Source organism: Lonchura striata, chromosome 1 (genome assembly GCF_050655825.1).
Source record: "Lonchura striata isolate lonStrDom1 chromosome 1, ASM5065582v1, whole genome shotgun sequence".
In the NCBI taxonomy this organism is placed as follows: domain Eukaryota; kingdom Metazoa; phylum Chordata; class Aves; order Passeriformes; family Estrildidae; genus Lonchura; species Lonchura striata.
The window spans coordinates 118,778,519-118,802,905 of NC_140703.1; the positions used below are offsets into that span (position 1 = coordinate 118,778,519).

General features: G+C 70.1%; 4 protein-coding genes across 6 annotated transcripts; 3 read left to right on the forward strand and 1 right to left on the reverse strand.

Moving 5' to 3' along the window:
* Window positions 1-1,192: 1,192 nt before the first annotated feature.
* Window positions 1,193-10,669, reverse strand: FHIP1B (FHF complex subunit HOOK interacting protein 1B). 3 transcript variants are annotated; one of them, XM_085588035.1, is made up of 14 exons: window positions 10,556-10,669; window positions 10,157-10,198; window positions 8,405-8,666; window positions 8,080-8,328; window positions 7,313-7,699; window positions 6,594-6,704; window positions 6,427-6,513; window positions 6,123-6,290; window positions 5,873-5,952; window positions 5,505-5,677; window positions 3,138-4,091; window positions 2,890-3,068; window positions 2,482-2,644; window positions 1,193-1,780 (listed from the first exon to the last, which is right to left on the reverse strand). In XM_085588035.1, the coding sequence occupies exons 3-14, from the start codon at window positions 8,540-8,542 to the stop codon at window positions 1,509-1,511; spliced, it is 2,961 nt and encodes a 986-aa protein (XP_085444161.1). In that variant the 5' UTR covers window positions 8,543-8,666; window positions 10,157-10,198; window positions 10,556-10,669; the 3' UTR covers window positions 1,193-1,508. The 3 variants fall into 3 exon arrangements, with proteins under 3 accessions (XP_085444161.1, XP_085444155.1, XP_085444169.1); XM_085588029.1 differs by having other exon boundaries at window positions 6,594-6,752; XM_085588043.1 differs by lacking the exons at window positions 10,157-10,198; window positions 10,556-10,669 and having other exon boundaries at window positions 6,594-6,752; window positions 8,080-8,342; window positions 8,405-8,540.
* Window positions 10,670-13,419: 2,750 nt separating this feature from the next.
* On the forward strand, window positions 13,420-15,793 carry CNGA4 (cyclic nucleotide gated channel subunit alpha 4). The gene is made up of 2 exons (XM_085588149.1): window positions 13,420-14,587; window positions 14,656-15,793. The coding sequence occupies exons 1-2, from the start codon at window positions 13,552-13,554 to the stop codon at window positions 15,660-15,662; spliced, it is 2,043 nt and encodes a 680-aa protein (XP_085444275.1). The 5' UTR covers window positions 13,420-13,551; the 3' UTR covers window positions 15,663-15,793.
* A 329-nt stretch (window positions 15,794-16,122) lies between these two features.
* On the forward strand, window positions 16,123-19,523 carry CCKBR (cholecystokinin B receptor). Its single transcript, XM_085588130.1, has 5 exons — window positions 16,123-16,400; window positions 17,300-17,551; window positions 17,791-18,046; window positions 18,117-18,244; window positions 18,536-19,523. The coding sequence occupies exons 1-5, from the start codon at window positions 16,250-16,252 to the stop codon at window positions 19,048-19,050; spliced, it is 1,302 nt and encodes a 433-aa protein (XP_085444256.1). The 5' UTR covers window positions 16,123-16,249; the 3' UTR covers window positions 19,051-19,523.
* A 488-nt stretch (window positions 19,524-20,011) lies between these two features.
* SMPD1 (sphingomyelin phosphodiesterase 1) lies at window positions 20,012-24,053 on the forward strand. The gene is made up of 6 exons (XM_021538783.3): window positions 20,012-20,276; window positions 21,024-21,802; window positions 22,299-22,470; window positions 22,550-22,626; window positions 23,075-23,220; window positions 23,295-24,053. Exons 1-6 carry the CDS (start codon window positions 20,037-20,039, stop codon window positions 23,708-23,710), a joined length of 1,830 nt encoding a protein of 609 aa, XP_021394458.3. The 5' UTR covers window positions 20,012-20,036; the 3' UTR covers window positions 23,711-24,053.
* Window positions 24,054-24,387: the final 334 nt, after the last annotated feature.

The following is a 24,387-nucleotide window of genomic DNA, read 5'->3' on the forward strand; positions in this document are numbered from 1 at the left end:
CTCTCCTCCTGTCCCTGTTCCTGGAGCAGAGCCCGACCCCCCGGCTGTCCCCTCCTGGCAGGAGCTGTGCAGAGCCACAAGGTCCCCCTGAGCCTCCTTTGCTCCAGGCTCAGCCCCTTCCCAGCTCCCTCAGGAACTCTCCAGCCCCTTCCCAGCTCTGTTCCCTGCCCTGGACACGCTCCAGCCCCTCCAGGTGTCTCCTGAATCGAGGGACCCAGAACTGGACACAGCCCTGGAAGGCTGTGCCAGCCCAGGGCACTTCCTTGCCATGCTGGCTCCACTGTCTGATGTTTCAGACATGACCTCCTCTGGGGCAAAACCCCAAAGATCCACTGGCAATTGTGGAAAAAGGCTGCAGGCAACTCGGGCAGCAGCCCCAGATCCCAGCCTGGGGCGGCTCCACATCCCTTTGCCAGCTGGGTGAAGTTGCAGAGACAAGGGACACTGCTGGGGACAAGGCTGGAATCCAGCTCACCCCACTCTGCTCCCCAGAGTTGCTGCAGCAGGGTCAGCATCATGCAGCTGGAGAAAAGCTGCAGACACGGACAGGAATAAACACATGAACTACTGGAACGGGAAACCCCGGCATTTTCCAGTCACTGTTCCACAGGCCACAGAGCCAGGGGGTGTTTGGGACAGAGAATGAAGTCGTGGCCCAGAAGGCTCAGTGCCCCCAGAACCCCCAGCAGCCCAGGAGACACGACCACTGAGGCTCCATCCCCTTCAACCTCATCCCATCCCACCCCATCCTCATCATCCTCATCCCCACCCATCCCAGTTACCTGCATCTCCCCCCTCAGCCCAGCAGCAGCGGTGAGCAGTCAGCCTCTGGGTGATGGCCATGAGCAGGGTCCCAGGGCTGGCCCAGGGTGTCCCCGGTCAGTACTGGATGGGAACTGTGGTGGCACCTGGGGGCAGGGCACCCCACACCCAGGGAACAAATGCTGCCACCTGCTCCACGGCCTGCCTGCTGTCCCCCAACAGTCACAGCTGCACCCCAGGGTAGCCCATAGACCCCCAGAGCCCCCAGAGCTGAGGGGGAGCAGACACGGGGTGTCTCAGGCCAGCAGCAGGATGCAATCCCGGCCCTGCAGGGTGCCCTGGCCGTGCAGGGGTGCCCTGGCTGTGCCCTGCAGGGTGCCCTGGCCAACCCCCCACGCCCCGAGAGCTGCACAGACGGGGGAGGCAGTGCCCTCGCTCAGACCCTTTATTGCCAAGGGTTTTACACAGCACAGACACACAGCCCCTCCCCATGCACAGCCCCCCCAGCCCCACGCCCCGGGGGTGCACAGAGAGCGGCCGGGCGGGCGGCAGGAACCCCCGGGGCCGAGGGGGGCAGAGCCAGCCCGCCCCGCGGCCCCCGCCCCGCCAGCCCCGCGGGGCCAGGGTCCTGCCCTGCTCCCCGGGGCGTGGGGCGCGGGCGGCCGCTCGCTCCAGCACGGCCAGCCTCGGCCCGGCCCACCCCAATAAATTAAAAAGGTCCGAGTCCGGGGTGCAAGGGGCCCGGGTCACTCCTCGGGGGGCTCGGTGAGGAACGGGGAGGTGACGGCGTGGGCCTGGGCGATGGCCGCCAGCTCCTTGAGGAACTCGCTGAAGATGACGGCGCAGTAGACGGCGTTGCGCACGCGCAGGGCCTCGCCGTGCCGCGCCGGGGGGGCCAGGGGGTGCAGCCCCCCGTCCCGCAGCCCCTGCAGCGCCAGCTGCGCCGCGTGCCGCGCACGTGTCGGGCTGTTGGCGTGGCGCAGCAGCAGCTCCCCCAGGGACGGCTTCCGGCTGCGGGCTGCGGCACCGGGAGCGCTCAGGGGCACCGGGCAGGGGGACCGGGGGCACACGGACCCCAGTGCAGCCCCAGACCCCATTGCAGCCCCCAGATCCCAGTGCAGCCCCAGATACCAGCCCCCGGACCCCAGTGCAGCCCCCAGATCCCAGTGCAGCCCCAGATACCAGCCCCCAGACCCCAGTGCAGCCCCCAGATCCCAGTGCAGCCCCAGATACCAGCCCCCGGACCCCAGTGCAGCCCCCAGATCCCAGTGCAGCCCCAGATCCCAGCCCCCAGATCCCAGTGCAGCCCCCAGATCCCAGTGCAGCCCCAGATACCAGCCCCCAGACCCCAGTGCAGCCTCCAGATCCCAGTGCAGCCCCAGATACCAGCCCCCAGACCCCAGTGCAGCCCCCAGATCCCAGTGCAGCCCCAGATACCAGCCCCCGGACCCCAGTGCAGCCCCCAGATCCCAGTGCAGCCCCAGATCCCAGCCCCCAGATCCCAGTGCAGCCCCCAGCCCCCAGTGCAGCCCCAGCCCCCGTGCAGCCTCCAGCCCCCCGTGCAGCCCCCAGACCCTAGACAATGCCTAGAGCAGCCCCCAGCTCCCTATCCAAGACAACATGCAGCCCCCAGCCCCGTGTGCCACTCCCAGCTGCCCGCAGAACCCCCAGCCCCCCGCCCCGGCAGACGCCAGCCCCCAGGCACGGCCATGTCCTCACCCAGGGTGTCGGTGCGCCGCAGGGCGGGGACAGCCCCCGGCCCCTCAGCCCAGTCCAGCCGCCCCCGAGCAATCAGGTACTTCTTGGCCTTGAAGAGCAGCGCTGGGAAATCCTCTTGAGTGGCAGCAAAGCTCTCGATCTTGTTCTTCACCGAGCCCAGCACCTGCAGGACCACAGCACGGGGTCCCCACAGGACCAGGGGTCCCCATCAGATGGGGTACTCCCCTGAGCACAGGGTATCCCAACAGGAAAGGGGTGACCCAGAGGGGGCTACAGCCATGTGCCTGTGGCACCTGGGACACGGGGCAGGGGCTGGGCAGCACAGGGTAAACTCAGTGGTCTTGGGGTTAGAAAGGATTAAAACCCTTTCCATGACCCCATGAGAGCAGGGGTTCCCCGGGGCCATACCTGGAGCAGGGACTTGACGCTGGGCTGGAAGACCATGTTGGTGTTGAGCAGGAAGGAGCGGAGCAGAGGCTGGGGGTAGCAGGCCAGCTGGGCCACCAGCCCCGTCAGCAGGAAGTTGACGTACAGAGAGTTGTGGGGCATGTTCTCCAGCTTCCCAAACAGCACCGACACGAAAGGGCCTGGCGACACGGGGGGGTCAGGCAGGGCCCCGCAGCGAGCCGGGACCCTCCCTGTGCCCCCGTGCCCACCTGTGAAGGGCTGGCTGGGGGGCGGCCCCACCGCCCGCGGCGGGCTGGCCACCACCTGCGCCAGGGGGTCCGGGGGCCGCGGCGGTGCCCGCCCGGTGCCCACGTCCCCCTCGGGCAACGCGGCGAAGCTGGCGAAGGCCTCCTCCTCCTCGTGGGACAAGGGCGGCTCAGGCGGCTCTGTGGGGGTGGCCGGGGCTCCCCCCACGCCCCCGTTCTGCATCTCGGCCTCAATCTCACGCAGCTCCTCCGTGAAGGTCTCGATGGAGACGCCGGCCCCAGGGGGCTCGGCAGGCGCGCGGGCCAGCAGCTCCTCCAACAGCGAGTCCACCGAGGGCAGAGGCTCCCAGCCGGGGGGCTGCGCCCGAGGGGCCCCGTTCGGAGCCCCCCCACTGCCCTCCCCCTCGCCCCGGGGGCTTCGACGGACCTTCTTCACCACCACGTCCCCCTCCGGCCGCCCCGGCTCGGCCGCTCCGTGTGCCCCGTTCACCAGTGTCCCCCCATCCTGGGGCTCGGGGCCGGGCCCCCCAGCCCTGGGCTCGTCACCCCCAAGGGGTCCCCCCGGCACCTCCCGTGCCCCCTCCTCAGGCAGCCCCCGCTTCTTAGTCCGTGGGGTGGGGGGTCCTGGGGGCCGCCCCACGGGGCTGTCGGGGTCGGGCACGGGGCCGGGGGCGCGGGGGTCCTCGCCGTCATAGGGCGCCGACCAGACGCGGCAGGCCCAGGCGCAGCGGTCGATGCTGTGCCGCGCGTCCCGCAGGTATTCCAGGTAGTTCCTGTCCAGCTCCGCCACCTCGTCCCGGGGGCCGGGCCGGGGGGGGCTGCCCGCGGGGGCCCCGGGCGAGCGGGGGGCAGCAGCCTCGGCAGGGCCCACGCTGGCCTGGCGCATGAAGAACGAGAGGCGGGATGGCGTGGAAGGCTTCGGTGCCGGGGGGGCGTCTGCGCCAGGGCTGCCGTGGCCTGCAGGGGACACGGGGTCAGCACCGGGGGGGACAGCACCAGGGGAGCAGCACTGGGGGCAGCACCGGGGGGACAGCACCAGGGGAGCAGCACTGGTGGGACAGCACCGGAGGGACAGCACTGGGGTCAGCACCGGGGTCAGCACTGGGGGGACAGCACCAGGGGAGCAGCACCGGGGGGACAGCACCAGGGGAGCAGCACTGGGGTCAGCACCAGGGGAGCAGCACCGGGGGCAGCACTGGGGTCAGCACCGGGGTCAGCACTGGGGGGAACAGCACCAGGGGAGCAGCACTGGGGTCAGCACCGGGGGCAGCACTGGGGTCAGCACCAGGGGAGCAGCACTGGGGGGAACAGCACCAGGGGAGCAGCACTGGGGGGACAGCACCGGGGTGGCAGCACTGGGGTCAGCACCGGGGTCAGCACTGGGGGGACAGCACCAGGGGAGCAGCACCGGGGGGACAGCACCAGGGGAGCAGCACTGGGGTCAGCACCAGGGGAGCAGCACCGGGGGCAGCACTGGGGTCAGCACCGGGGTCAGCACTGGGGGGAACAGCACCAGGGGAGCAGCACTGGGGTCAGCACCGGGGGCAGCACTGGGGTCAGCACCAGGGGAGCAGCACTGGGGGGAACAGCACCAGGGGAGCAGCACTGGGGGGACAGCACCGGGGTGGCAGCACTGGGGGCAGCACCAGTGGAGCAGCACTGGGGGGACAGCACCGGGGTGGCAGCACTGGGGGCAGCACCAGTGGAGCAGCACTGGGGGGGCAGCACCGGGGTGGCAGCACTGGGGTCAGCACCGGGGTCAGTAGCGAGCCGTGGCTGGGAAATTTCCAGGAGCCACGGGGATGGTGGCACGAGGCTCAGCACTGAGCTGGCAGAGGAACAGGGTCCCAGCAGCTGCAGGGATGGCACAGGGGAGCCCCGTGCCAGGACAGGGCTCAAGTACGTGGACATCACATGGCATGGAGAACTGTGCCAGCTGGGGTGGGGATGGGGCTCAGGTTGCCACAGGAATGGCACCACGGGCTCAGCACTGAGCTGGGACCAGGTCCAAGGGGACAGTAAGGCAGAGCTCAGCAATGGGACAGGATGGGGCCAGGGCATGAGGGGCCACAGGGATGGCACACCTGGGACTCATCAACACGTTGGGGCAGGGGTGGGTTACAATCGGCCATGGAGACCCAAGGACAGGGCTCCACATCAAGCCAGGAGGGGGACAGGGCCTAAGAGGCCACAGGGATAGCATGGGACAGCTCAGTGCCAAGTCAGGGTAGGAAAGAGTCTGAGGGGCTGCAGGCATCTGGGGAGAGGGCTCAGTGTTGGGACAGGGCCCAAGGAGCCATGGGGATGGTGGGGTGAGGCTCAGCACCAAGCTGGGAGGTGGAGGGGCTCTGAGGGTCCACAGTGGCATACCCCTGGCCCGGGACGGGGGCTCCTCATCCCGGTCACGGGGCAGTGGGGGGCTCTCGGGCCGGCAGCAGCGTGGGATGAGGGACAGGAACTTGGCCGCTGTCTTCCCATAGATGTCCAGGTCCCGCACTGCCCGCTTCTGGCTCAGCATCACATGGCTGCAGGGCAGCAGGTACCTGCGGGCAGGGTGGCACAGGGCAGCTGCAGGGGACACATGGGGACAGGGACCTTCACAGGACCCCAGCCCCTTCACAGGCGGGCAAATGATGTGGCTGCCTCACATCCACGTGCCCACCTGAGAGCAACACCCCAGGCCCATCCCAGAGCAGCCCTCAGAGTGGGCCAGCAGCAGGTGACCCCAGCCCCCTCACCTGAGCACCAGCTGCAGCATCACATCCTCACAGTTGAGGCTGAGCAGGGTCCGGAAGAGGCTCAGGGACACCATGCACAGCTGGGGACAGCGCAGGGCGTCAGAGGGGCAGCGGAGCGGACAGGGGCAGTGCCACCCACCCCACTGCAGGACAGGGGAAGGGGATGGGGACTGGACAAGGATGGGGACACTGGGGATGGGATAAAGATGAGGACAGGGATGCTGGGGGGCCGCGGGGGCCCCAGGCTCACCCGGGAGTTGCTGTTGATGCGGCCCACCAGCGTGTCCAGGATGGTGGTGTTGTCATGCCGGTGCAGCAGCACGAAGCGCAGGAAGGTTTTCAGCAGCGCCGTCTCGCTGACGCTGCGCAGGAACAAGTCCAGGTACGCTGTGCTCGCAATCATCTCCTCCACCGAGGTCTGCAGGAGGGGCACGTGCAGCTGGGAGCCACAGCGACGGGCACTATGGGGCCCTGCCCAACCACACGGGCAGAGGTACGGGCAGCAGACCCCCAAGGAAATCCCCATCCCACAGCCGGTGCCAGGGGTCCCTCACCTTGTGCAACGCCGGCCCCATGACGGGCACGAGGAACCCATTGTGGACGTAATCCACCAACTGCTTCTGCACCAGTGGGTGGGCGACCTGAGGGGCCACAGGGGGGTCAGGCAGCCCCCTATGGGGCTGGGAGCCCCTCACAGTTCCTCGCCGCCCCTCAGCCCCACCTGGATGACGGCATTGCAGAACTCAAGCGAGTTCATGAAGAGGACGAGGGAGGAGACGCCGATCCAGTCCTCCCGCCGCAGGAAGTGCCAGTCATCTCCTCGCACCTCGATCTTGCGGGGCAGGGAGGAGTACAGGGCGCTCAGGCCCGTGGCCAGCACCTGGGAACACATGTACTCGGCTGCCCCGCAGCCCCTCGCACCTCCGGCTGCTGGACCCAACCCAAAGCCCCGGAACCTGCCACCGACAAACCTGCCCCACCCCAGCGCTCCAGGCAGGGCAGCTGGGCTGGGCCCTGCATCCACCACTGACCCCAGGGGGTGGACCCCTCATCCCCAGCCCAACGCTGGGCCCTCCACCATCCCCAAGCCTCCCATCACCACCAAGCACCCTGTTACAGGCTCCTCATCCCCAAGCTTTCCACCATCTCCAGACTACTCTGTCACCTCCAAACCCACCATAACTTGTAGACATTCCATCACCTCCAAGCCCTTTATCCCGAAGTTCTCCATCATTTGCAACCTCTCCATCGCCCAGCTTCCACCATTCCCAAGCCCCCCATAATCTCCAGCCCTGCCCTCCACCATCCCCAAGCCAGGGCAGGACTTCTCTCTCCCTCTAGGACTGTCCATGGCTCCTGCTCCAGCTGGCCCAGCTCCGGCCAGCAGCGCAGGGTCCCGGCAGTGTCCCGGGGAGGGGGATGCCCCACGGGGATCCGTACCGGGCAGAAGTAGGAGTTGTCGGTGATGGACTGGGCCACGGCGCGGTTGCTGGCCGACATGGCCATGATGAGCAGCAGCGCGTCGCGAGCCTGCTGGCCCCGCGCGCCCTCGTGGTGGATGAAGGGGATGAGGAGCGAGAAGATGATGAGGTTGGCGGGGCCCTGGTCCGTGTGGCTGTGGAAGAAGAGCTCCAGGATGGCCGGCTCGCGTGCCACGGAGACGCAGAGCTGGTTGAGCAGCAGCACCAGGCTGTTCTCCAGTGGGGCCGAGGCGGGCTCGGCGCACACGCTCAGCAGGCGCAGCAGCGGCGTCAGCACCGCCTTGTGCCGCAGCAGGGGCTGCCGGGCCTGGCTGATCAGCATCTCGTACAGCTTCAGCTGCTCCACCTGGCAACAGGGACACGCCAAAAGGTACAGGGACCGCCCAGAGACCACCCGGTCCCGCTGTTCCTCCAGCACAACCACGTCCCCAGGTGCCACATCCACGTGGCTGTGAAATCCCCCCAGGGCTGGGGCTTCCAGCGCTGCCCTGGGCCATCTGTGACAGGGAAGGAGGAAATTCCTTCCATGAGGAATTTCCTCCAGCGTCACAGAGTATTCAGGACGGCTCGGGTAGTCTCAACCCCAGTCCAACCTGAAAATGCCATAGGACACTGCCCTACCCTTGGCCTGGCTGACCCTCAACCCAGCACCTTCACCCTTTGGATCCAGGCTGTCCCAGCCTCCCTACAAACCCCCACAGACCCCTCCGCTCCCCTCACTCAGACCTTCCTGTCCTCGGTGAAGTCGCCCTGCAGATGCCAGCACAGGAGCCGTTCCAGCAGGTTCTCAGCAGCCACAAACTGCAGGATGGGCCCGCAGGGCACGTCCCCGTCCCCCTGTGACCTGTCCTTGTCCCCGTCCCCCCAGGGCCGGTCCTCAGCCAGCAGGTTCAGCATCTGGTAGGTGTTGTTGCGGACGGCGCTGAGGTCATCAGGGGCTGGTTTGCTGCCGCGCCGCTCCAGGATCCGCAGCACCTGTGGGACAGAGCCTGGCAGTGGGGGCTGGGGGCTGCAGGGTCGGGGATGCTCGCTGCCCCCCTGCCCCACTCACCTGTGCCCAGTGGTTCTTGAAGACCATGAGGCAGGTCTCGGGGTCAGCGGTGACGGGGGGCTGCAGGCTGGCGCTGCGGGGGGCTCGCTGCCCGCCCGCCCGTGGGGTCAGCTTGCTTAGCCAGCTCATCCTCTCCATCAGCACGGGGTCACAGACAGCACCGCGGCACACCAGCCGGGCTGGATGCGGCCTGGCACCACCGTGGGGGCACAGGGGAGCGGGCAGGATGCCAGGGTCCTCTCTCCATGCTGCTGCCAGCAGGCTGCAGGGAGAGGGGCCATCAGAGACCCCCGGCCCAACCTCACCACCAGCAGCAGGGAGGGAGGTAGAAGGGAAAGGAGCAGGGAAGCCAGGAAGTAAGAAGGTCAGGAGGAAAAAATGGCTATCAAGAGGAAAGGCAGGCAGAAGAGCCAGAGCAGAGGGAACTGGGCCAGGCAAGCATGCCGGAGCAGTGTTGGCTGGAGGACTCTGGATCCCAGCCCTGCTCACACCCAGTACTGGACTTTATACCAGGAACTGGCCCAGCATGGGTGTGGGGAGTGCCCAGCAGCCACAGGACACCGGGACAGCTGGGACAGCTGCCCACCCCCATGCCCAGCAGCACCCATGGCCGGTGCAGCACGACAGTGCTGCCAGGATATTTTTAGGGCCCCGTGCCCTAGCACCAGCACTGCCACTACAGGCACCAGTGTAGCACTGAGCACAAAGGCCCCAGAGCTGGCAGCACCGCTGTGCCTGGGGACAGAGAGACACCGCAGGGGCCCCCCAGTGCCCCACCAGCATGTCGGGAGGGCAGTGGCTCTGAGAGCCAGTGCCACAGCCCTTGCAAGCAATTGGGGAAGTGGAAGTGCCATTAAAGACACCCCAAACCACAGGCACAGGAAGGGAAAGTGGCTGAAGCTAGGGCAGTGGGACACAGCACGGGCAGGGCCTGTCTATTTATACCCGGCTCAGCCCGTCCCACCCACAGCCAGCGCTCGTGTGGCTGCTAAAGTTAGCACCACTGAATGCCGGGGCAGTGCCAGCCCTGCCACCCAGCACTGCGGCCCCGGCAGCAGGAACCAAAGGCCCCAGTGTGGCACACCGGGACGCATAGAGCAGGGACCCGTGTGACACACGGCCAGAGCCATGTTGGTGGGACAGGGACACCAGCTGTCACCACTGCTGTCCTGGCACCAGTGCCCCCTCACCCCAACCTGGTTGTGCCTGTCCCATGCCAAAGGACCCAGCCACGGGGGCACAGCACGGGGCTGTGCACCACCCCAGTGTCACCCAGAGGGGCTGCAGTGGCGGAGCACCCTCCGCCCGGGCAGCAAGTAGCTGAGCACTGGGGCGTGATCAGGTGCCACCAGACCAGGGAAAGCCACACTGCAGGCAGGGACACCGAGGGCACGGGGACACCAGGTGCCAGCAGGGCAAGGACAGGGACCCCGGGGCATGGCCTCCACGGGCAGAGGATGGCACCCAGTGCCAGGAGGCTGTGGGTGACGAGCACCGGCCCCTCCGATGCACGCGGGAACCGAAGCACCGTGTGGGGGTCACCGAGGGGTCGCCAGGGTGGTCGCCGGTAGGCCCCGGTGGTCTGGGTGAGGCGAGAGGCTGTCACAGCCCAGGGCCGCGGTCCCCCGGCTCGCGGGAGGTGCTGCTCACTTGGGCATCCTCAGGCCCGGAGCCATGGAGACACCGGGACGCCCTCAGGCTCCGGGGTCACGCAGAACCGGGGCCCTCGGATGCCGCGGGGCCGGGCCCTACCTGGGTCAAGGTCGCGGCGGTCCCGTCCCGTCAGCGCCGCACCTGAGGAGGGCAGAGGAGGCGTCGGACGCGGGCCGGGACCCCCGGGACCCCGGGGGCCTCAGCGGGACGGGGCCCTCGCTCCGCGGCATTGCGGCCCGCTCGGGCCCGCCCCCGCCGCTCTCACCCCGGACACCGCCGGGGCCGGGCCGGTGCCTCCGGCCCCGCGGGCCAAGGGCGGGCGGCGGCCCGGGCGCCCCAGCGTCGCGGCACAAGGGCGGGCGGACCTGCCCCGAGGCACGCCCGCTCCACGCACGCCCCACTCCCGCTGTCCCCGCTGGCAGGGTCCCCATTGCCGGTGTTCCGGCGCCCCCGGCCGCTCCCCGGCCACTCCCGGTGCCGCCCCGGTGCCGCGCTCACCGCCCGCCCCCGCCACGGGCCCCGCTCCGCCGGCGCCATCTTCCCGCCGCGCCCGACGCACCGCGCGCGCGGGCCACGCCCACCGCCGCTGGGCCACGCCCCCGCGGCACGGGGACACGCCCATACCACTGGTGGGCGTGGCCTCGCCGAGAAAGCCCGAGCGCTCATTGGCTAGGCCCTGAGTGGGGCGGGGCCGGGGCGCGTGGGACCCGGGACCCGGGAACCGGGACAGCCCGGCACCGGGACAGCACGGCACCACAGGGACACCAGGACAGCCCGGCATCACCGGGACAGCCCGGCACCACAGGGACACCGGGACAGCCCGGCACCACCGGGACAGCCCGGCACCGGGACAGCACGGCACCGGAACACCGGGACACCGGGACACCGGGAACCGGGACACCGGGACAGCCCGACACCGGGACACCGGGACACCAAGACAGCCCGGCACCGGGACAGCCCGGCACCGGAACACCGGGACACCGGGACACCGGGACAGCCCGGCATCACCGGGACAGCCCGGCACCGGGACAGCACGACACCACCGGGACAGCCCGGCACCGGGACACCGGGACACCGGGACAGCCCGGCACCACAGGGACACCGGGACAGCCCGGCACCACCGGGACAGCCCGGCACCACAGGGACACCGGGACAGCCCGGCACCACCGGGACAGCCCGGCACCGGGACAGCACGGCATCACCGGGACAGCCCGGCACCGGACACCGGGACACCGGGACAGCCCGGCACCACAGGGACACCGGGACAGCCCGGCACCACCGGGACAGCCCGGCACCGGGACACCGGGACATCGGGACACTAAGACAGCCCGGCACCGGGACACCAGGACACCGGGACAGCCCGGCACCACCGGGACACCGGGACAGCCTGGCACAGGGACAGCCCGGCTCTGGGACACCGGGACACCGGGACACCAGGAACCGGGACAGCCCAGCACCGGGACACCGGGACAGCCCAGCACCGGGACAGGCGGTACCGAGACAGGCGGCACCGGGACACTGGGACAGCCCGGCACCACCGGGACACCGTGGTACCGGGACACCGCGGCACCGAGACACCCCAGCACAGGGACAGCCCAGCGCCGGGACACCCCGTCACAGGGACAGCCCGGCACCACCAGGACACCGCGGTAGCGGGACACCGCGGCACCAAGACACCCCAGCACAGGGACAGCCCGGTGCCGGGACCCTGCGGTACCGGGACACCGCAGTACTGGGGCACGGCGGTACCGGGACCCCGCGGTCCTAGACACCCCGGCACCGGGACAGCCCGGCAGAGGTAACCCGGTACCCAGGTGCTGGCACTCCGGAACCGAGAACCCAGCACGGGCACCGCTCGGAGCTGGGCATCCCGCTGGCCCAGCCACCCCTGTACTGGGACCCCCTGTAAGTGCCCACCCTAGTACCGGGTAACCCTGCACCGAATAGCCCCTGCACACTGCACTTCCCGGAACTGAACACCTCAGAATCGGGCACCCCGGTACCGGGAACGCCCAGAACCCCAGAAACGGGCCCTCCCTGGCCCTGGGCACCCTTGTGCCAGGTAACCTTGTACCGAGCACCCTGTGCCAGGCAGCCCCGTACCGGGCGCTGGGAGCTGCCGCCGCCTCTGCACGGGCACCGCCTGGCACCGGCGGCTGTTCCTGGAGGCTCACCTGAGCCCCGGCACACATGGCCACGGCTCCGTGCCCCGGCGTGCCCGGCGGACCTGGCACGGTGGCTGTGTCAGCCCAGGTGTCCCGGGGGCCAGTGGGTACCCTGGGGACCCCTCGTTGCTAGGACACGCCGGTGTCGCAGGAGCGTGGCTGGGTCCCCGTGAGGAACCACGCCCGGCACCGGGGCAGGCGGCAGCGCCTGGCAGGCGCTCAGGTGCGCAGGACCCCCGGCCACCGGGACGCGCGGGATCCCCGCTCTGAAGGATCCCACCGGGACCCTCGGCTCCCTCCCGTCCCGCCGCCGGGCCGGGCTCCAGCGCAGCGGCACCTCTGGAGCCATGGCCACAGCCAGGCCAGGCAGCGGCACCGGACGTTCCACGGGGTAAGCGGGGCGCGGCTGCCTCCGGCGGGGCGGGGTAGGGGCACCGCAGGGACCCTCCGTCCCACAGCTGCTGGGGCGCTGGCCCAGCCTTAGAACCGCCGGCAGCCGGGGCTGAGCGGGGGCAGAGGCATCCCAAACGGGGACGGGTGAGCCCAGGTGCCTCTGCACCCCCAGGTGCACTGCTGCCCCCCGGAACTGGAGCCTGGACCCCGTCGGGGACTGGCACTACCGGTGGATCAGCCTCATGGTGCTGCCCATCCTTTACAACTGGGTCGTCCTCATCCTCAGGTGCCAGGCAGGAGGGTTGGGGGAGGGCGTGGGGTGTCCTGGCCCCGTCCCAGTGATGCCTCGTGATGCCACTTGTACTCCAGGTGCTGCTTCTCCGAGGTGCAGGAGGCACACGCGGGGCTGTGGCAGGCCCTGGACGGGCTCAGCGACGCGCTGTACCTGCTGGACATGGCCGTGCACCTCCACACAGGTGTGTACACACACAGACATGGACACACACACACACACAGGTACACACAGACACACAGACACACATACACACAGGCGTGTACACACACACACAGAGACACACAGGTACACAAGACACAGACACAGATGTACATATGTGTACACACATGTGCAGGTGTGTACATACACACACACATATATGCAAGCATGTATGTGTACAGGTGTGCAGATGCACACACACACATGTGCACTCTCACCCCGTACAGACACCACCCAGCCCCACACAGAGGATGTCTGGGTGGGTGGTCTCAAGTCCCAGCACCTGCCATTCACCCCCTCAGCCCCATGGCAGCCCAGGGAGCCCCAGTGCCACCCCCAGGGTGCCCATCCAGGGCTCCTGTGCCCCACGCTGGGCACCTGCACGCTCTCTGCTGCGAGCCCTCTGCCACACAGGGAGGTGAGCAGCTCCTGCCCCTCCAGGCATGGATGCCCTGCAGTCCATGGCTGCCCTGGCCGCCCACTCAGGTTTCCTGGAGGACGGGATCCTGGTGCGGGACGTCAGGCGGACACGGCGGCGCTATCTGGGCTCCTGGACCTTCCCTTGGGATGTGCTGGCCGTGCTGCCCACCGAGCTGCTCTGTCTGCTCCCAGGGGTCCCGAGGGTCGCGGGGGTGCCGGCGGCACGTGCCAACCGCTGCCTACGGCTGCCGCGACTCTTCGAGGCCTTTGACCGGTGCGAGATGCGCACGGGCCGGCCCAACGTGTTCCGCGTGGCCAAGCTGATGCTGTACCTGCTGCTGGGCATCCACTGGCACGGCTGCCTCTACTTCGCACTGTCGGCACGCCTGGGGCTGGGTGCTGACCCCTGGGTCTGCCCCAGCTTCACCCGACCGCTGCGCCGCTACCTGCACAGCTTCTACTTCTCCACGCTGGTCCTGGCCATGGTGGGAGACACGCCGGCACCGCAGCGCGAGGAGGAGTTCCTCTTCCTCACCGCCGGCTTCCTCCTGGCCGTGCTGGGCTTCGCCACCATCACCGGCAGCATCAGCACCGTCATCGTCAACCTCAGCTCGGCCGCCTCCGCCTTCTACCCCGACGCGGGGCCGGTGCGGCGCTACCTGCGGGCGAGGGGCGTGGACGGGCGGCTGGCGGGGCGCGTGGCGCGCTGGCACCAGCACCTGCGGGCGCAGCGCAAGCTGCCGGCCGAGTGGGAAGTGCTGCAGCACCTGCCGCAGGGGCTGCAGGCTGAGGTGGCCGCCAGCGTGCACCTGGCAGCCCTGCGGCGCGTGGGGCTGTTCCGCAGCTGGGAGCACGGCGTGCTGCGGCAGCTGGTGCTGCGCCTGCGACCGCAGGTCTTTGGGCCCGGCGAGTTTGTGTGCCGGCGCGGGGACGTGGGCCGCGAGATGTACTTCATCCGCGAGGGCCGCCTGGCCGTGGTGGCCGAGGACGGCGTCACGCAGCTGGCCGTGCTGGGCGAGGGGCTCTACTTCGGGGAGATCAGCCTCATCAACATCAAGGGTGAGCTCCACGCTGCGCCCCGATTCTGCCCCGTGGCCCCCCCGGGCTCACGGCCCCCTGCCCCACAGGCAACATGGCAGGGAACCGGCGCACGGCCAACATCCTGAGCATCGGGTACTCGGACCTGTTCTGCCTGGGCAAGGAGGACTTGGCCGAGGTGCTGGCCGAGTTCCCCTGTGCCCGTGCTGCCATGGAAGCCAAGGGCCGGGAGCTGCTGCTGCGCATGGGCCAACTCGACACCGGAGCTGAGGCGGCGGCACTGGCGGCCGAGGCCGAGGCGGAGCGGCGGCTGCAGGGTCTGGAGGTGGCCCTGGAGGGGCTCCAGACGCGGGCAGCACGGCTGCTGGCACAGCTGGAGGCCGGTGCCCTGCGCGCGGCCCTGCGCGTCCGGCGCCTCGAGGGACGGCTGCAGCTGCGGGGCAGAGCAGAGCGGGAGGACGGGGCAGCAGGAACGGCAGGAACGGCCCCACGACAGCGGCCCGCCAGCCCACGGGGTGCTACCGGGGAACAGAGCCCCTCCAGAGTGCAGGCTTCTACCAAGGCACAGGCTGTCCTCAGGGCACACGGTCCCCTGCGGGAACAGGGTCCCTCCAAGGTGCAGGGTGCCCCCAGGGCACAGGGTCCTGCCCGGGAACCAGGTTCTGCAGGTGGACAGGGTCCCACTGGGGCGCAGGGCCCCTCCAAAACACAGGGGCCCCACACGGCACTCAGTCCCCATAGAGCACAGGGGCCCAGCGACATGCAAGGTCCTCCCAAAGCACACGATACCCCCACAGTGCAGCGGCCCCTCGGGGCACGGGGTCACACTGGGGCACGAGGTCCTCGTGGCATGCATGGCCCCAGGCGGGCAGAGGCTCCCCTCGAGGCACAGGGTCCCCTCCGGGCACAGGCGCTGCCCAGGGCACAGAGGCAGACTGGGGTGCGGGGTCCCAGTGGCACACATGGTCCCAGCAGGGCACGGGCTCTGCCCAGGGCACGGGGTCCCTCTGGGTCACAGAGACCCATGGGAGCGCATGGTGTCTCCGGGGCTCAGGGGCTCGGGGTCCCACGAGGGGCGGGGATGCCGCGGGACTAGTCCTGAGGGGTGTCCTGGATGGGGACGCCGCAGCGACCACTGTTGTCGGGTGACACCGACAGCTGCTGCTGCGGGACGGGGACAGGGACGAGGAAGGAGCCGGGATGGGGACGGGTCAGGGTCACGGAGTTTCGGAGCCAGCTCGGGACCCCCAGCCCCGCCGGGCCGTCCCGGGGCAGCCGCACGGGCGCGGTGACAGACATCGCGGTGACGGCCGTCGCCGTCGCCCGGTGCCTCAAGAGCGCTCCCGGCGAGCCCCACAGGCTGCCCGGCCCGCCCGGGACTCCGGCTGCAGCCCGGTACTCCCCGAGCCCCGCTCCCGGTGCTCTCCGTGGCTCCGCCCGTCCCCACCGCCCCGGGCTTCCCCCGTTCCCGCCTCCCCCGCGCCCCCCGGCACCCCCCGGGCCCCCCCGCCGCCGCCACCGCCCCCCGCCCCCGGCCCGCCCCGCGCCGGGCGCCGCCCCCGCTTATCCACCGGCGGCTCCGAGCGGATCGGAGCCTCGTCCCTCCCGGAGGCTGCCGGTGCCTGATCCTTCCCGGTGCCTCCTGCCGGAGGAGGGGCGGGGGCAGGCGGGGGGGTCCCCGCCATGGACCCCCGGCCTCTCAACGAGTCGCTGCAGGAGATGCTCTGCCGCTCCGGGAACGGCACCGGGAACGGACCCGGCACCGGCAACGGCACCAACGGCTCGGTCTGCGACCTCCTCCGCAGGGGCCTCCGCGGGCCCCCGGCGCCCAGAGGTGAGAGCGGGGGCGCGGGAAGGAGCGGGATGCACCCGGGAAGGAACCTCCGCTTCGTGCCCGGCCCTGCGTTCCCCGGCACGCCGGCAGCCCGCTTCGTCCCGCCGTGCCACCCCGGTGCCCGCCGCCCTGCGCTCCGGTTCTGCCGCTCCCCGACCGCCGCCGCTCCCGTTCCCCGCCGTGCCCCTCATCACACCCGCCATCCCCGGTCCCCGCGCCCCGGCCGCGGGCTCGGGGGCCCCGGCACTGCCCAGGGATTCCGATGCGGATCTCGGCGCTGCCTGGGGGAACACGGCGGGCTGTGCCGGTGGCAGCAGGAGGGTGGAGGGGACTCCGAAGGGACGCCACGGACACAGACAGTCCCCACTGCCGGGGCTGGGACCTCCAGCTGGACCCTCGGCTGGCACACCCCCATCCCACCCTCCACCAGAACCAAGAGCCCTAATCCCATCCCAGCCCCCGGCTGGGGCCCCTGCTCCGGCTTCTCACTCCGCTCTCCGGGCAGGACGTGCCCGGTCCCCGCGCCGCCCGGGGAGCACCGAGGCGGAGGGTGGGCAGTATGGGAGCGCCCACCTGGATAAGGGTCCCTCAGCCTTAAGGAATTAAGATGAGGACGGCGGGGTTCACCCCAAATCCCGGCGGCTGCCACACGGGGGGAAACGATGCACTCATCTGATGGGTCTCCACCGAGCTCCGCCGGTCATGTCGGAGCCCCGGTGTCCCAGTGCCTGGGCCTGTGCTGGGGCGCCTTTGGGGCGCCTTCAGAGCGTGTCTGGGGGGCACCGGGCTACCCTCGGGGTGCCGTGGGAGAGGCTCTGTGGTGGCCTCGGGAGTGCTTTCAGAGTGTCTCTGGGGCGCACCCGGGGTGCCAATGCAGCGCCGTGCCCCGCTGCCCGCAGAGCTGGACGTGGCGGTGCGCGTGGTGCTGTACGTGCTGATCTTCGTGCTGAGCGTCGGGGGCAACGCGCTGGTGGTGGCCGTGCTGGCGCTGAACCGGCGGCTGCGCACCGTCACCAACTGCTTCCTGCTGTCGCTGGCCCTGAGTGACCTGCTCCTGGCGCTGTGCTGCATGCCCTTCACTCTGCTGCCCGGCCTCATGGGCGCCTTCATCTTCGGCGACGTGGTCTGCAAGCTCGTCGCATACCTCATGGGTAGGGTGTGGCAGGGCGGGGGCTTGTGCCTCCCCCATGGGTGGGGTGGGGCACGGCGCGGGGGCCTCATCCCTGCCTTGTCGGTACCCGGGGCACGGGGAGGGGGCTCGTCCGTCCCCCGTGGATACGCGGGGGGTTATCCCTACCTCGGGTGCACGGAATACAGCGGGGGGGCTTCGGGAGGAGGCGGGGGACTGCAGCGTCACGCCATGCCCACTGGTGCCCCCCGCCACCCGCAGGGGTCTCGGTGGCCGTGTCCACCTTCAGCCTGGTGGCCATCGCCATCGAACGCTACAGTGCCATCTGCAACCCGCTGCAGTCGCGCGCCTGGCAGACGCGGTCCCACGCGTGCCGCGTCATCGCGGGCACCTGGGCGCTGGCAGCACTGCTGATGCTGCCCTACGCCGTGTACAGCACCACGCGGCCCGCGGCCCCCCGCCCGACCCCCGCGCAGTGCACGCACCACTGGCCCAGTGAGCGCGTCCGGCAGGCCTGGTGAGTCCCGGCGAGGGAGGGGGAGCACGGGCCTCCGGGGATGCCGAGTGACCGGGAACACCTGTCCCAGGTACGTCCTGCTGCTCCTTGTGCTCTTCTTCATCCCGGGCGTGGTGATGACGGTGGCGTACGGGCTCATCTCCCGCGAGCTCTACCGCGGCATCCGCTTTGAGCTGGACGTCAAGAGGGAGGTGGCAGGTGAGGGGATGGGGCGGGGGTGATGCCGGGGGTGACTCCTCTGTGGGAAGAGTGCCCACCCTAGCAGGGGAGGCACGGCTGAGCCCTCACCCCTGCTCCCACAGCGGTGTGCTCCTCAGGGACATCCCCCTTTCCTGGGGACCTCCTTGTAGCCGTGGGATGCAGCATGTCCCCATGGTGCCATTGCCATCTCCATGTCCCCATCCCATCCTCCTGGAGGGTGCTCCCGCGGTGTTGGGGTGTAGCGTGTTCCTGGTGCCATGGCCGTGACCATGCCTCCTCACTCCACAGCCCAGCGTGGCACTGGGGGGGACCCAGCGCCCGCCTGCGATGAGGGTGACGGGTGCTACCTGCAGCTGTCCCGTCCGGGTGCAGCGCTGGAGCTGCGGGCGCTGGGGGCAGCGCAGCAGGACCGGGCCCGCATCAACAGCTCGGGGGCCCAGCTGGCGGCCAAGCGGCGCGTGATCCGCATGCTGGTGGTCATCGTGGCCATGTTCTTCCTCTGCTGGCTGCCCATCTTCACCGCCAACACCTGGCGTGCCTTTGCCCCGCGGGCAGCCCAGCGGGTGCTCTCGGGCACACCCATCGCCTTCATCCACCTGCTGTCCTACACCTCAGCCTGCGCCAACCCCCTCATCTACTGCTTCATGAACCGCCGCTTCCGCAAGGCCTTCGGGGCCACCTGTGCGGGCTGGGGGTGCCGCCGCGCCTGCCCCCGCCGCCCGCCCGAGGACGAGCCCCCCATGGCCAGTGCCTCACTCTCCAAGTTCAGCTACACCACTGTCAGCAGCCTGGGACCCCCCTGAGCCGGCACCCCCGAGCTGGAGCCCCCCGAGCCCTCCAACACCAGTGCCTGGGGCCCACGCCAGCTGGACCCCCACCAGCCCCCATGGCCAACACCTTTCTCTCCAAGTTCAGCTACACCATTCTCAGCAGCCTGGGACCCCTGAACTAGTCCCCCTTAGGCCCCCTAACAGCAGTGCCTGCCCCCCCCCCCCCCCCGAGCTGGACACCCCCAGCAGGACCCCCCAAGCATGAACCCCTGCCCTGCCAGCATCCCCGTGCCCCACTCCGGTGCACCCCCAGCCGCCTGCCCTCGCCCAGCATCCCCCGCTCAATCCCAGTGGCCCCGAGCCCCGGCTGGGCGGGGGCGAGGGGCGGGCGGGAGGAGCCTTGGGGCCGGGCGGGTCGGAGGCTGAGGGAGGTGGAGGAACCCCCAGCCCAGGGGTCTCCCCCGCTGCTCCCCGGCTACGATCACAATAAACTGACCCCGTGCCCACCTGCGCCGCTGCTCCCAGCGCTCCTGCCCCGCCGGCACGGAGGCTCCGCGGGGCAGCTCCGGGCGGGACGTGGGGCCAGCGCCGCGCGGGGATCGGGGGGCTGCGGGCTGGGAACTGCTGAGCCCGGCGGCGGCGGCAGCTGGGGGGATGGACCCCGGGCCCGGTGCACCCGAAGCCGGCCCAAGGGGCTGGCCGTGCGCCCCAGGGGAGGGGGACCCCAGGGGAGGGGGACCCCGGGGACCCCGGCCGCCCCAGGACTCCATCTCCCATCTTGCCCCGCGCTCGAACGTCGGACCGGCTCCTTCATTTGCATACGGCTTCCCGCCCCGGGTGGCCACGCCCCAGCCGCGCGACATTGGTCGCGCCCCCGCTGCTCTCGGCCATGGCGCCGGGGGCGGGCCCGCAGCCCCGCCCGACGTGGCCCCGCCCACTCTGCGGCCTTGCCCCGCCCCCTCGCCCATAAATGGCGCCGCCCGGCCCCGCCCCCGAGCCGGCCCCGCCCTCGCTCGGCCATGGCGGCCGGGGCTCGGGCCCCGCTGGCCCCGCTGGCACCGCTGGCCCCGCTGGCCCCGCTGCCGCCGCTGCCGCTGGTCCTGGCCGCGCTGGTGCTGCTGGCGCTGCCGGTGGCGGCGGGGTTGCCGCCCGGCCCCGAGGAGCAGTTGGTGGTGGCGGCGGCGCCGCGCTGGGGCTGGCAGAACGTGTCGTGCCCGGCCTGCCGGGTGCTGTTCGGGGCACTGGACCTGGCGCTGCAGGTGGGCACGGGAGATCGGGGACCGCCGGGACACCGGGTTGCACCGGGGGGACGCTGGAACACCGGGCGAGACACAGGGATGGCCACCAGGACGGGAAGAGCGGGGGCGACAGGATTGGGACAGGAACGGGGACATGGGGGACAGGACAGGGACAGAGGGGACAGGACGGGACAGGCCGGGCCGGTCCCTCGTGACGGGCCGGGGCAGGTCGGGGCTTGTGACAGGCACGAGACCGGCTTGGGAATGGGGACAGGGACGGGTCGGGATCGGGACGGGCGGGGACAAGCTGGGACGGCTGAAAGACCAGCGGGGACGGAGGCGGGGACGGGCGGGGCCGTGCCAGCGGCTCCGCTCGGGGGAACGGGGACGGGCTGGGACAGGAACAGGAACGGGGACAGGCTGGGGCGGGGACGGGAAGGGAAGGAGGAGGGCACCGAGCAGGGGAACGGAGGGGCTGGAGGATCGTGTGGGTCCCTTCTGGCCTCGGGATATCCAGCTGAGCGGTCTGGGGTGGCCGGCAGGTGTGGGACAGTGACAGGAGCCGGGCGGTGCCGTGCCCCTCCCGGGCGGTGCCGTGCCCCTCCCGGGGTAGCCGTGCCCGTGCCGGCGGTGCCGACGGGCACAGGCCAGTGACAGCAGCTGAGCTCAGCGTGCAGGGGTTGTCCTGGGCAGCTGGTGGGTGGAGGGCAGCGGGGGTGCCAGGAGGTGTGGGGTGCCGGGACCATGCCAGTGTCCATCCCCCCGCAGCTGGAGCCGAACGTGGCCCGCGTGGGGCGCGTGGCGTCGCGGCTGTGCCAGGAGCTGCGGCTGGCGCGGCCGCCCGTGTGCCGCCAGGCCGTGCAGCTCTTCCAAGGAGACGTGGTGGCCGCCTGGGCGCGCTCCGTGCTGCGCCCGCCCGAGGCCTGCGGGCTGCTGCTGGGCCCCCGCTGCGGCCACTGGGACATCCTGGGCGCCTGGAACCTGTCCCTGCCCGCTGCCCCCAAGCCGCCGGTGCGGCCGCCCGCGCCGCCGCCGCCCGGAGCGCCCACGGCCCGCATCCTCTTCCTCACGGACCTGCACTGGGACCGTCAGTACGTGCCGGGCAGCGCCGCGGCCTGCCCCGACCCGCTGTGCTGCCGCGGGGCGCCCCGCGAGGGGCCGGGGGCGGCGGGCTTCTGGGGCTCCTACAGCAAGTGTGACCTTCCCCTGCACACCATCGACTCGCTGCTGGCCCAGCTCCCCAACGGCACCGGGAACGGCACCGGCGGCTTCGCGGCAGCGTACTGGACCGGGGACATCCCCGCGCACGACGTGTGGCAGCAGAGCCGCGGGGACCAGCTGCGGGCGCTGCGCACCGTGACGGCCCTGCTGCGCGCCCGCCTCGGCGGGCTGCGCGTCTTCCCCGCCGTGGGCAACCACGAGGCCACGCCGGTGAACGCCTTCCCGCCGCCCTACGTGCGGGGCAACCGCTCGGCCGCGTGGCTGTACGACGCCATGGCCGAGGCCTGGCAGCCCTGGCTGCCCCCCGCCGCCCTGCACACCCTGCGGTGGGCACGGGGCCAGGGAGGGCTCCATCCGCTCAGGGGCTGTGGGGGCAGGAGGGCACAGGGGCGGGGGTCCTCGGTCTGTGGCTTTTGGGGTACCAGGGATCAGGGGACACAGGGCTGGCAGGCTGCAGGGCTCTGGGCTGTCAGCTGTTCTGGGCGCTGCAGCAGCACAGACTTGAGGCTCAGAGCAGGGGATTCGGGGCTACTGGGGGCGCAGGACTAGCAGGAGACAGCATGGTCTCCATGCTGGAGGGGCAGTGGGGGTTCCAGGCTCGCTGGGGCCGGGTGCAGATGGCTCAGCTTCATGGGGCGGAGAGGTGTAAGGAGGGGGGTCATGGCTGGCTGGGGTACAGAGAGGGCTGTGGGGTAACAGGGGCTCCCAGATGGGGGCTGTAGGAGGGTGGGCAGAGCAGGTGGCAGAGAGCTGGGGGTCCGTGGGATGGGTGCAGGGTCTGTGGCTCAGGGGATGCAGCACTGATCTCCCTTTTCCACACAGGGCTGGAGGGTTCTACACGGCACAGGTCTGGCCTGGTCTGCGCCTCGTCTCCCTCAACATGAACTTCTGCTCCCAGGCCAACTTCTGGCTTCTCATCAACGCCACTGACCCTGCAGGGCAGCTCCAGTGGCTCATGGGGGTCCTGGCAGATGCTGAGCGTGATGGGGAGAAGGTGTGGGGGGGTTCTGAGGGGCCATGGGGGGTCCCGGTGGGCCCTGGGCAAGCCCCCAGCCCTGGCTCCCTGCCCACAGGTGCACATCATCGGGCACATCCCCCCAGCCCACTGTCTGCACAGCTGGAGCTGGAACTACTACCGCATCATCAGCAGGTCAGTGCCTGACCCCTGCTCAGACCCCACACCACGTGCCAGACCCCTGACCATGTGCTCCACCCCACATGCCAGACCCTCATTCCATGCCCTGGCCTCCAGCCCCATGTGCTGGACCCCTGTCTGTGTGCCCTTGTCCCCCACACCAGAACCCCCACAAGCCAGAGCCTGGCTCCACACCCTGAACTCCCATCCCACACATGGTCCCCCTGCCCTACACGACAGACCCCTGCCCCATATGCTGGACCTCTGCAGCAGACTTTACCGCACAGCCTGGGCTCTCTCTCTGTGTGCCATCCCGTGCACCAGACTGCCCGCCCCGTCTGCCAGACCCCCACCCCATGTATCCCACACCCCCATCCCACATACCGGACCTCAGGGCTAGGCCCGGGTTGGGGTTCCAGGCTGAGGCTCTGGGGATGCCACCCCTGCTCACCCACCCTGGCAGGTTCGAGGGCACCATCGCGGCGCAGTTTTTCGGGCACACGCATCTGGACGAGTTCGAGTTGTTCTACGATGAGGAGACGCTGACACGTCCTGTCTCCATCGCCTTTGTCGCGCCAAGTGTCACCACCTACATCAACCTCAATCCCGGTGCGGCCCCAGCCCCGCCGCGCGTCCCCCCGAGCCAGGCCAGTCCCCAGCGCTGACCATCCCTCCCGCTGCAGGGTACCGCGTGTATGAGGTGGCCGGCTCCTACCCCGGCAGCTCCCACGCGGTCCTGGACCACGAGACCTTCATCCTAAACCTGACGGAGGCCAACGCGGCGCCGCCGGGCACTGCCCCGCGCTGGCGGCGGCTCTACGGCGCGCGCGAGGCCTACGGGCTGCCCGCGGCCTTCCCCGCCGACTGGGACCGGCTGGTGCGGCGCATGCAGGACGACGAGCCGCTCTTCCAGCTCTTCTGGTTCCACCTGCACAAGGGGCACCCGCCCCGCGAGCCCTGCGGCGGCCCCTGCAAGGCTGCCCTGCTCTGCGCCCTGCGCTCCGGCCGCGCCGCCGACCCCGCGCTCTGCCGGCCCCTGCGCCCTGCGCTGCCCTTCCCGCGCATCCAGGAGCTCTGGCAGCAGCGGCGGCTCTGCTGAGCCAGGGGCCAGCAGGAGCAGGGGCTGGGACATGGTCACAGTGGGAGCTCCTGGGACATGGTGATACCGGGAGCTCCCGGGACACGGTGACACCAAGAGCTCCCAAGATGTGGTCACACCGGGAGCTCCCGGGATATGGTCACACCAGGAGCAGGGTCAGCAGTGGCCTAAGTGGAAGCAGGGCAGGGACAGGGTTACACAGGCAGCAAGATTGTAGCCAGCACAGGTCACACAGGAGTGGGGCTGGGAGCGGGATTGGTACAAGGTCACTGGGAGCAAGGCTGGGATTGGCACGTGGTCCCCATGTCCCACCACTTACACAATAAAGACACAACAGACACCACCTCCCCTCCTAATCCTCTCCACTAGGACTGGAACTGGGATCAGGATCAGCATGTAGTCCTCACACTCCCATCGCCCCCCGTACAGGTGTGATGGACCACAGTGTCCTTCATCCTCCTCACTGCAATTCTCAGCCACAGCAGCTTAGGGAGACCCAAATCAGGGATGCTGGGGCCCCACCACCCCACCTCCTTGTCCTGATTGTCACCCACTAGGATCACAATTGGGATCAGCTCATGATCCCTGTACTCCCATCGCCCCCCTAATAAGGTGTGGATGGGCCCCACTGCTTCTCTTCACTGCCATCCAAAGAAGACCCGAACAGACCCAGCACC